General features: G+C 57.0%; 1 protein-coding gene across 1 annotated transcript in view; it reads left to right on the top strand.

The window, feature by feature from the left end:
- The first annotated feature begins 587 nt into the window (after positions 1–587).
- Myo15b (myosin XVB) overlaps positions 588–10,546 on the top strand; it is a 30,897-nt gene continuing 20,938 nt past the window's right edge. The window contains 14 exon segments of the mRNA XM_047542995.1: positions 588–2,853; positions 3,225–3,288; positions 3,524–3,633; positions 3,784–3,858; positions 4,171–4,267; positions 4,539–4,642; positions 4,792–4,886; positions 4,889–5,043; positions 5,171–5,332; positions 6,052–6,165; positions 6,280–6,338; positions 6,410–6,542; positions 7,934–8,029; positions 8,269–8,400. Of these exon segments, the coding sequence (XP_047398951.1) occupies positions 791–2,853; positions 3,225–3,288; positions 3,524–3,633; positions 3,784–3,858; positions 4,171–4,267; positions 4,539–4,642; positions 4,792–4,886; positions 4,889–5,043; positions 5,171–5,332; positions 6,052–6,165; positions 6,280–6,338; positions 6,410–6,542; positions 7,934–8,029; positions 8,269–8,400 (3,459 nt within the window). The 5' untranslated portion in view covers positions 588–790.

Raw genomic sequence — 10,546 nt, 5'->3', positions numbered from 1 at the left:
GAAGGAGAGAGCAAAGATTTAAAACATACAAGTTGGGGAATTGGGGATTTATGGGGTTTGGTTTGGTTTTGTGACTTTAAGAGGGTACACAGGGCTGGGGTTGTAGCTCAGTGGTACAGCACTTGCCTAGCACATGCGAGGCACTGGGTTCGATCCTCAGCATCACATAAAAATAAATAAATAAAATAAATATATTGTGTCCATCTACAACTAAAAAATAATAATAAAAAGAGTACACAGGCATCTGTTTTAATCAGTCCAAGATGCACCATTCAAAGTGCACTTTTGGATAAATTATAGTTCACAATGGAAAAGAACAAACTAACAATACCCATGGAGCATTCCCTGCATACCAGGGTCACCTGGTCCCAGCCTCCCAGCTCCAGGAGAAGTAGGAAGCCCACAGTTTCACTCTGCCCTCTCCAGCCAGGCGAGCAAGGAAACAGAAGCAGAGGTGGGGCCCTCAGTCTGGCATGGTGCCAGGCTGGCCTGGCTGGCAGCAGTCTCAGCAAGGTTGCCCTGTCTACGGCCTTTGTCCCCAGAGTCTCCTCTTTCCCTGGTCACTTTGGCTCCATTGTTGGCTGAGGGAGTCAAGACCCACTGCCTCCTGCATTATTGATGCTTGTGCCTAACTGGAGAGCCCCTGGCAGGAGCAGATTGAGCCCTTAGCCTAGCCAGAGCACAGTCGGGGTGGCAAACTGCTGCCGCCCTAGGGCACCCCTAAGCAGTCAGATCCCCCGAAAGGGAAAAGAACCTGGGCAGCGGGAAGGCGGTCTTCTCTGGATCGGTTATGGGTGGGAGCAAGGACAAAGCGCCCCAGCGCAAGGCGAGACCCGGGAGGCCAGCCTCAGGGGAGCAGGAGTCCGGGTCGGCCAGCGTTGACAGTGCTCTTATCCCGGACCACCGATCTGGCCGCTGCAAAGCCGGCCGGGTGAGACCCTCCACGGAGCTAGACACCGCAGAGGGCAAGGGAACCGCCGGTGGCCACCGGAAGCCCTCGGCAGACGGGAACGGTGGCTGCAGAAAACCAGGTGCTGAGACGCCACCGGAGGCACAGGAGAGGCGAGGCAGCACGCGGCCTCGGGGACACGGGCCCATGGAGAGCCACACACCAGGGGAGAGCTGTGGGGAGCGCCAGGATGAGGAGAATCTACCGGAAGAAGAACATACGGGCCAGCGCCGCCGCCGCCGCAAGAGAAGAGGAAAAGGGCAGGCTGGGCCAGGTCGCGGAGAGACTCCGAGCCTCGAAGGTGAAACGTCGGGAGGGGACAGAAGCAGTTCTTGCCCGGACAGCGAGGCCCGAGAGTCCCAGGAGATGGGCAGCCAGGGCAAGGGGGCCCTGCAGCTGCGGACAACAGAAATGGGCTTGGAAGGGACCAAAATATGGCCAGAATCAGCGCTGCATCCAAGGGAACGCCAAACCAGCAACGGTCAGGGCAGTGACGAACCCCCAGCCCAGCTGCTGTTGGAGGAAGTGTCATCGGGGACAGGGCTCCAGGGAGCGAGTGAGGATTCCGGGACAAATACGGACTTGAGCCCGGAGGGGACTGAACCTGGACCGTGCCCACCGGCAGCCCCGGGAACGACAAGCTGGGTCCCTGATGCCCAAGAGATAGATCTGGGTGTAAAAGTCACGGCATGCAGCCCCTTCGAGAGCAGTTGTGCGCACGTCCCCGGGAGCTCGCCTGTTCCTCGAGACCCCACGTTTTCTCCGGACGCAAGCGACAACCGGGCGCGACAGGAGGCGCAGCGGCAGGACGCCCTGCCTGAAACAGTCGAGGCCTCGGCAGCCCCGGGTCAGCGCCGCCAGGTTGGAAAGGTGGTGGGGAAGGTGCAGGTGGAGGAGGACGAGAGCGAAGCGGCGGCGGGAGAGGGGGAAGAACCAGGGGACCCAGCGCCGCTGGCCACCCTCAGGGTGCTCCGCAAGCTCCGCGCGAGGCCGATTCCAGGCCCCTCTCCCCGGGTCGCGGGTTCGGGTCGCTCGGGCCTCAAGGAGCGCCTCCTGCGCGTGGTTCGGGCCCTGGGCCTACTGCAGTGGTTGCGGCGGCGGCTGCAGCAGCCTCCGGACGGGGAGCCTAGGGCGGAGCCGCGGGAGGGTGGGGGGCGGGGCCGCGGGAGGACCGGCGAGGGACTGGGCCGCGGACCTGGACAGAGGCGCCGTCTAGCGTTGCGCCTGGCGGGCTTAGCTGGGTTGAGAGCATCGCCAAGGCCTCCACCTGGCGGTGGCCGGAGCCCTCCGCAGGGTCGGAATAGCCCAGTCCGGGAGGACCCCTCCGACGACGAGGACCCCACTCCGGATCCCAAGTTCGCAGTTGTGTTCCCCAGAATCCACAGGCAGGGGAGGGCACCGAGCAGCAGGAGCTTAGGAGAAGTGTCCGCGGACGCCCACACCGGGAAGGGCCGCGTCAGGTCTCGTGCAGGGGCTGCCCAGGACGGTGAGAGGCCCACGGCGAGTGGAGGAGTGGTCGGGCCCTGCCCCGCCGCCTTCCTGGCGCAGACTCCCACCGACTCGATTCCACTGGAGGAGGTCGGCTCCGGCAGCGAAGCGGAGCCGGGGATCTTGGAAGCTGAGACCCCGGTGCACTGGGCGCGGGACTCAGGCCCCCACCAGGATCCTGGGCTGGGCACCGACGCGCTGCTGCCCCGACTCACCTTGGAGTCCCGCCTGGAGCGCGACAGGAGCTCCTGCGGGTCCCTGAGGGAGCGGTGGGAGCCGGAGGATGAGGCTGAGGCGGCACTGGAGAGGGACCTGGAGCTGAGCCTCGGGCCCGACCTGAAGGCATCCTTCCTGGGTTCTGAGGGTCCGAGCCTCAGCGATGGCCTGGAAGACACTGAGGACCTGGCCCGGTTGCGGTGAGCCAGCAGGGTTGCAAACTGGTCACCCACACTGATCTTTGTAAATTGAATAGACTTCCATAGAATCCTTAGAATTTTGCCCCACAAAAGGTTTTCTACTAGAAGGGTCTGGTGTGAGGAGTGAAAGTCAGTTGTCCCTCACTGAAACTTCCTTTTGTAATTGGCACAAAGCTTTCCCTTTCAGGGGCCTGCTCTTTCTCGTCTACCCCCATAGACTAGGTCATTTACTGAGCAGCCTTGCCCTCTTCCGTGGCTAAGGCTCTAAGAAGTTGGGTAACATGCCCCAGGTGTCCCTGAAGCTCCTGATATAGCTGGCCCAGGACCGCCTTCATGTCCCAGCTCCTCCCTTCACCCTGCTGTCCCCACAGGTTGGTGTGTGACAGCTCTGTGCTGCTGTGCCTCAAGAAGAGGTTTCACCTGGGCCGCATCTATGTATGGGGGCCTGCAAGGAGGGATGGTGTGCTGGCTTCCCTTTCCCCTGGGAACAGAGGGCTCCCGAGCATCCCAGGGGTTCTCCTTTCTCTTAGTGCCTGTGCTGGCTGGTGAGCCTCTGTCCGGTGTCTTGCAGAGCAGGGTGGGTCCTGGGCTGGGGAGCATTGAAGAACCCCCTCTTGCATTCCTCCTGCTCTCCCGGTGCTCCAGTAAGAGCTTTTGCTTCCTTCCCCAGACATTTGGAGGGCCCCTCCTTGTAGCTCTGAACCCCCACAGGCCCCTGCTTCTCTTCTCATCTGAGATCTTAACCAGCTACCACCCTGGGAAGACCCCCAACACCACCCCGTATGTGCCTTTGGCCTTTCAACCTTGTGTTCACTTCCCAGGTGGTTGGGCCCCAGTGCGTCCCTTGACTGGCCCTGGGGCCTGTGGGCATGTCCCACCTTAGAGGCCCATCTCTAGCAACCTTCTCAACTCCCTGCCCTCCTTCCCCAGACATGTCTTTGCCATCGTGACGGCAGCCTATGACCTGTTTCAGAGCACTGGGCAGGACCCCTGCATCCTCCTCGGGTGAGTGCTGGCAGGCCTGCCTGGCTGAGCCAACAGGCCACCCTGAGGGCTGGTGGGTGGGTCATGAGGTCTGGTGCCCCACTGATAGCTGTGGACTTCATCAGGGTTCAGTTCTTGAGGTCACCACACAGAGCTCTTTCTGTTTGACCTCCACACCCGGCGTCTGTCCGAGTTTCTGGGGGTCTCCAGGGTAGGTATGTCACTTCCAAGTGGCACATCCCCACTGCACAGGTTCAGCGAGGCAGTCCCACACGCCCCTGCTTCCTGGAGAACCTCCGGGTCTCCACTCATCCCAGCTCCTCCCTCCTGCAGTGGGCGCAGTGGCTCCGGAAAAACAGAAGCCGCCAAGAAGATTGTGCAGTTCCTGAGCAGTCTGGAGCAGCAGCGCACAAGGGACGGAGGGTGCCAGGTGAGTCTGAGCTGAAGCTGTCGCCCACCAGGGGCAACTGGCCACTTTCCAGGGATCCAGAAGAGACTATCCTTCTCCTTTGGGCCAAAGGAGGGTGGTCCTATGCCTCTGGCTTCTCTTGGAGTTGGTCCCAGGCATCACCTGCTGTCGGGCCTGGGGGACTTTTCTGAGGGGTCTGACCCCCACGTGGCCCAGCACAGCCAGCAGGCATAGAGCACCCTAGGCAATACCACTGTCATCCCAGGGACACTCTTGTGCCCCTTCTCCACAGCTGGATGATGTGCTGCCTGTGCTCAGCAGCTTTGGCCATGCCAAGACTCTCCTCAACATCAACGCCAGCCGCTTCGGCCAGGCCTTCTGCTTCTGCCTGCAGCAGTGAGTGATGGGGTCCAGTGGCACCTGTAATGGGTTACCCTCACTGGGAACCTGGGGTGGATGCTCTTGGTCCCAACGTCTTGTGGGCCCATCCTGAGCAGGCCCCGCATGTGCAACCAGGCACCCCAGCCCATGTCCTGTGCCCGCAGTGGTGTCATTGTGGGAGCCTCCGTGTCACATTATCTGCTTGAGACCTCCAGAGTGGTATTTCAGGTAAGGGTGGTCCTCCTGTCTACCCCTTCCCAATTCCCAAAGGAATTGCTTCACCTGAGCCAGCCTTTCCTCAGGCCCAGGCTGAGCGGAGCTTCCATGTTTTTTATGAGCTGCTGGCGGGACTGGATCCCTCGCAGCAGGAGCAGCTCTCCCTGCAAGGACCAGAAACCTATTACTACCTCAACCAGGTGAGGGTAAGGCTCTCGTGGTCTAGGGGACAGGCCTGTCCAGGCCAAGGTCTCAGCCCGGGTGCGAGGAGTCAAGGGAGGCAGTGGGAAGGCCAGACCTGCCCCTCAGCCCTGCTGTGCTTTGCAGGGCCAGGCCTGTAGCCTCCAGGGCAAGGATGATGCCCTGGACTTCACAGGGCTGGAGAAGGCCCTGCAGGTGCTGGGCTTGTGCCCCGAGGAGTTGACTGCAATCTGGGCCATGTTGGCCACCATCCTGCATCTGGGCAACATCTGCTTTTCTTCTTCAGAGGTGGGCTTCCCCTGTGGGCAGGGCTAGTGGAGACGCTGATTAGTGGTAGTTTTTTGCACAGTCAGGGCAATGAAAATGATGCCAAGCCCTCATGTGTAGGAGCCTACAAAGCCCTGGGCTGCCCCCAAAACAGGCAGATAACCATTATATAGGTGAGAAAACTGAGCCCTGAAGCTTCTACATTCTTCCCAGTGCCTGTTGTACTCAGCCGCCACCCGTCAGTAGAGCACCTGGTGTTGACTGAGCAGTTATTTTGTGTCTAGCCCTGGGAAAGTCACTTGGCACATGTCGTCTAACTTAGTTCTCATAAAAGCACCATGATGGGCTGGGGATGTAGCTCAGCTGGTAGAGAGCTTGCCTTGCATGCACAAGACTCTGGGTTCAATCCCCAGCACCGCAAAATAAAAAAAAAATTTTAAATTAAAAAAAAATAAAAACACCATGACCTTAGAGGTATCGTTTCCCCCTTGGCAATAAGGCAGTGGAGACCCAGGAAGGGAAAGGGACTCATCAGAGCCACCCAGCTAGTAAGGAGGAAAAGTCAGGAATTGACTCAGGGCCCTCAGACTCAGGGCCTGGCTCACCGTGAACCAGATTTCCCCAAACACTATCGTCCCTTCGGATGATGACAGCTGACATGACAAGGAAATTCCTGTCCCCGCTCTGGGGAACAGGTCCATTTCACAAACAGAACTCTCTCTGTCCCTTCCTCTGACCAGTGGGAGTCCCAGGAGGTAGCTTCTGTGTCCAGCTGGGCTGAGATCCACACAGCAGCCCGATTACTGCGGGTGCCACCAGAGCACCTGGAAGAGGCTGTCACCAGGAGGGTCATGGTGAGCTCAAGGGTCCTGGGGAAGTGGGCAACAACCTGGGCCTCCTCCTGACCAGGTGAGTACCTGAATGGGCCTCAGGCCTGACGTGCCCCATGCGCTTCCTCTGGCCTCCAGGAAACGCCCTACGGACAGGTCTCAAGATCCTTGCCGGTGGAAAGTGCCGTGGATGCCAGGTGGCCCTGGGGATGGGAGAACCGAGCCCAGCCAGGTGCTCTGCTCTGTGGCTTACTCACTGTGCCCACAGGGATGCCCTGGCCAAGACCCTGTACTCAAAGCTCTTCACCTGGCTTTTGAGGAGGATCAACTGGCATCTGGCACCACCTGAGGAGAGAGGCAGCGTGGGCACCATCACTGTTGTGGATGCCTACGGCTTTGAGGTCGCCCCCTCGGGCAGGGCCCAGCGCAGGGGATGCCCATCTCACACCGTTGTATTTCTGAGCTGTGTGCCCACAGCCCTTCCTTGCTGTATTTCACAGCTGTGTGCCCCTGGGCCCTTTCTTGCTGGCCTCCTCTGCACCTGCTGAGTGACCGCTCTAGGGACAGAGAGGAAAGGGCCCAGGCCCGGCCTCTGGGAACTTTGATGTCTAGTTGAGGTTGGCCGGGAGCACTCCATTCACCTCCAGCTGCATGCTTTTCAGAAGAGCATGTCCTGCCATGCTTCCGTGTGTTTCCCAGCAGGGCTCTCTCCCACTGCCCTCTGGGAGAGGTTGAAGCCTACCCCTAGATCCAGCGTCAGCATGTGCTATGCCCCTGCTGGAACGCAGAGGCTCTGGAAACAGGCGCTCCTGGGTTTCAGCCCTGCCACTCACTCATGTGACCTCATTAACCTGCCTGAGGTCAGTGTTCCCACCTGCAAAGTAGGGGATTGCAACAGGACCTGCCTCTTAGAACAGCCTCTGGGGGAGCCGTGTGCTCCCCGCTACTGTCATTCTGCCCTGCGCTGACCTGTCTTGACATCACCTCTGGAGGGTTCTGCCCTGCTTGGCCTTACAGAGGCCCCCAAAGGTCCCTGGATAGGTTCGCCCACAGTCTCACCCCACACACGGCAAGAGGGGAGGGAAGAGAGAGCATCCCCCAAATCTCCCTGAGTCATGCTCTGCACCCCTTTCCAGAAGATTCACTTCTTCAAGGTAGCAAGGAGGTGGGTGGAGGGAGAGGAAGTGGCTGGATGGGCACTGTTCCCTGCTCCTGTCTGTCCTGCTCCCCACAATATGTCCTTGGTGACCATCCCCACCTGTGAGAGGTGTGCATGCTTGCATGCGTGCTGTTGTGTGTGTTTGGGGTGTGCAGCTGTGTGAAGGGGTTGCTCTGCTGGGCTTGTAGTCGAGCACTGAGCCACACAGAGGAAGGCACATAGTGCTGTGGGAGGAAGGCCGGAAGGCTTCCTGGAGGTGGCAGTCTGGAGCTCTGCTTATGAGGACCTGGGATTCTGGTGGTGAGCTAGGTAGTACGCAAAGGCACTCTCTGGACCCAAGGACAGCCATGACCAGAGCCCTGACAGCTCACAGTGGGTTGGAGCAGAAGGCTAGGGTGTGGGCAGCTGGAGGGAGGCTGGGTCAGGGCTGAGGTGGGCTGTGGGTTGGGCCAGGGCCTTTGGACCCAATCCTGTTGACTGCAGCATCAATCCTGGGGTGCCACTCCTCCCTGAGCCCTAGAGAGGATGGGGCAGCCCTAGGGGAGGGGATGAAGGGCACAGGCCTGTGCGCAGCCTCCGCCTGCCCTGTGCCCCACCTCTCTGTGTGCTCACCTCGCTGTCCCCGTGCCCCAGGCACTGCGGGTGAACAGCCTGGAGCAACTGTGCAACAACCTTGCCAGCGAGCGCCTGCAGCTCTTCTCCAGCCAGATGCTGCTGGTCCAGGAGGAGGTAGGAGAGCTGAGCACAGAAAGGGCAGGGCAGGCCTGGGCACTGCCCACTGCAGAGGCCACCTTGGTAAAGGAAAGGTAACGCATGGAGAGCTTGCCCCGAGTCCCCATTTCATGGGACAGCTCAGTTCTCCTGAGCCTCCATTTGCTCATCTATAAAATAGGAAAGTGGACCCTGCTTCAGCTCAGGAAGTCCCTGGGAATGTGGATTGCAAACGGCCCAATGCTGTCTGTTCCCAGGAAGAGTGTCGGCGGGAGCTGCTGCCCTGGGTGCCCATCCTCCAGCCCCAGAGGGAGTCCTGCCTGGACCTCCTAGTGGGCCAGCCTCACAGCCTCCTGAGTATCCTGGATGCCCAGACATGGCTGTCCCAGGTGAGAGTTGGATTAGCGGCCCCTCCATGTCAGGGACAAGGAATAGGGACCCTGGTTAGCCAGGCTGGAACCAGCAGGACCTCCTAGGGGTTATGGGATCCAGACCCCCTGCCCACAGCTCTGTTTGCAGTGCACATTAAGGGTCTGAGAATGAATGATGGAATGGAATGAACTTCTGTGCGAGGAAGTGTGCTAGGGATAAAAGATGAGCGAAGAGAGACCCAGCAGAGCCCACAGTGTGGCAGGAGAGACATGCTGGGTGCAATGGGCACTCCTGTAGTGCTGGCTACTTGGAACACTGAGGCAGGAGGATCAAGGCCAGCCTGGGCAATTTAGAAAAACTGTGTCTCTTTGAAAAAGCAGGGTGGGGCTGGGTACATAGCTCAGTGACAGAGCACTTGCCTAGCATGTGCAAAACCCTGGGGTGCATCCCCAACACAGCATGGGGGAGGGGCATAAAAACCCCAAACCAAAAATACAGAAGCCAATAGAAAACCCACATTTATGATCTGTGGGTGGGTTTGTGAGGCTATAAGAACATATGTGGGGCCCAGGCCTCCTCTGGGAACTGAGGCCAGAAGGTAGAACAGGAATATCTATAAAAGCTAAATATATCATGGTCCTGAATATAAGGCATGCCATTGTCCCTATTAAATGTCAAAAATGAAAAATAATGGTAAAATAGTCCAATACATAATTATGATCATTCATATCACAGTATCATTATATATGAGAGCAATCATAATATTAATGTTACACTTAAGTATTAATTTATAATATATACTGATATATAACATATTCACATTAATATGTAACTTTTTTTCTTTTTTCTTTCTTTTTTGGTACCAGAAATTGAATCCAGGTGTCTTTAACCAACTGAGCCACATCCCCAGCCCTTTTTTATATTTTTTGTTTTGAGACAGGTTCTCACTAAGTTGCTCAGGGCCTGGCCACATTGCAGAGGCTGGCTTTGAACCTGTGATTCTCCTGCCTTAGCCTCCCCAGTCACTGGAATTACAGGCGTGCGCCACCACCCCCAGCTGTAATTGTCATTTATTGTTTATTTTTGCAGTTCTGGGGATTGAACCCAGGGCCTCATGCATGCCACCCAAGTGTTCTACTGCTGAGCTACATCCCCCGCCCAATATTATGAACACTCAAACATATGTGAAATCCCTTACTAGATAAGACAGTGTCTTAATTTGTAAAAGATTGCTTTTCCCCCTGTTCAAATGACATCAAGTTTTTGGTGTTTTGTTTGTTTGTTTTTTGGTGAGGGGTGGTACTGGGAATTGAACCCAGGGCCTTGCACATGCTATGCAAGTGCCCGACCATTGAGCTACACCTCCAACCTTGTTTTCACTTTATTTTGAGACAGGGTCTCACCAGGTTGCTAAGGCTGGCCTCAGACTTGTGATCCTCCTGCCTCAGCCTCCTGAGTAGCTGGATTACAGGAATGCACTACCATGCCTGGCCCATAGTCTTATTAAAACTTGTCACAGGTGTCTTTGAGGCCTCAGAGCTACTTTTGGAAGCACCTAGCATGATTTTCCAGGGCTTTGCAACCCCCTCTGGTTTTGTTATTTGAAATGCGTTGCTGGGTGAGCCTGAGCCATGGTCCTCATGTGCGCTCACACATGTCTGTGGCCATGTGCTCATTAGCTCCATCAAGTAAGCTCTACCTTGTTACATTTGGAAAATCTGTGAAATACTCATTTAGAAGCTGTAATTGTGGAATCCTATGCCCAGAATGATTGTTGCATCTGTCTTAAAGTCCCCTGGCTGCTATCTCCTGTAAATGATCCCATCATTTTCTGCCCTCTACATCAGGAAGGTCTCAAGGCTTTGACCCTGTTGCCCCATGATTCTCGCAAGAATCGGTAAATCATGCTCAGAACCTCAACCTGGTCAGTTCGTGCCCAGTCAATCTAGAAAAGTCATGCCATTCCAGGCATTTTCCGCAAGCTGCCAACTCTAGTGCTGACTGAGGTGGTTGGGTTTCTGGGCCGGAGGTTACTGTGTTTTTCTCAAATAATGCTTGCTTTTTCAAAATTAAGGCATCAAGAGAGGGATGGTACTTGCCTATAATGCCAGCAATTTGGGAGGCTGAGACAGGAGAATCACAAGTCTGAGCACAGCCTCAGCT

This window comes from Sciurus carolinensis, chromosome 3 (assembly GCF_902686445.1).
Source record: "Sciurus carolinensis chromosome 3, mSciCar1.2, whole genome shotgun sequence".
In the NCBI taxonomy this organism is placed as follows: domain Eukaryota; kingdom Metazoa; phylum Chordata; class Mammalia; order Rodentia; family Sciuridae; genus Sciurus; species Sciurus carolinensis.
Note: the sequence above shows the minus strand (reverse complement) of the source record. Positions and strands in the feature narration are given on the sequence as shown.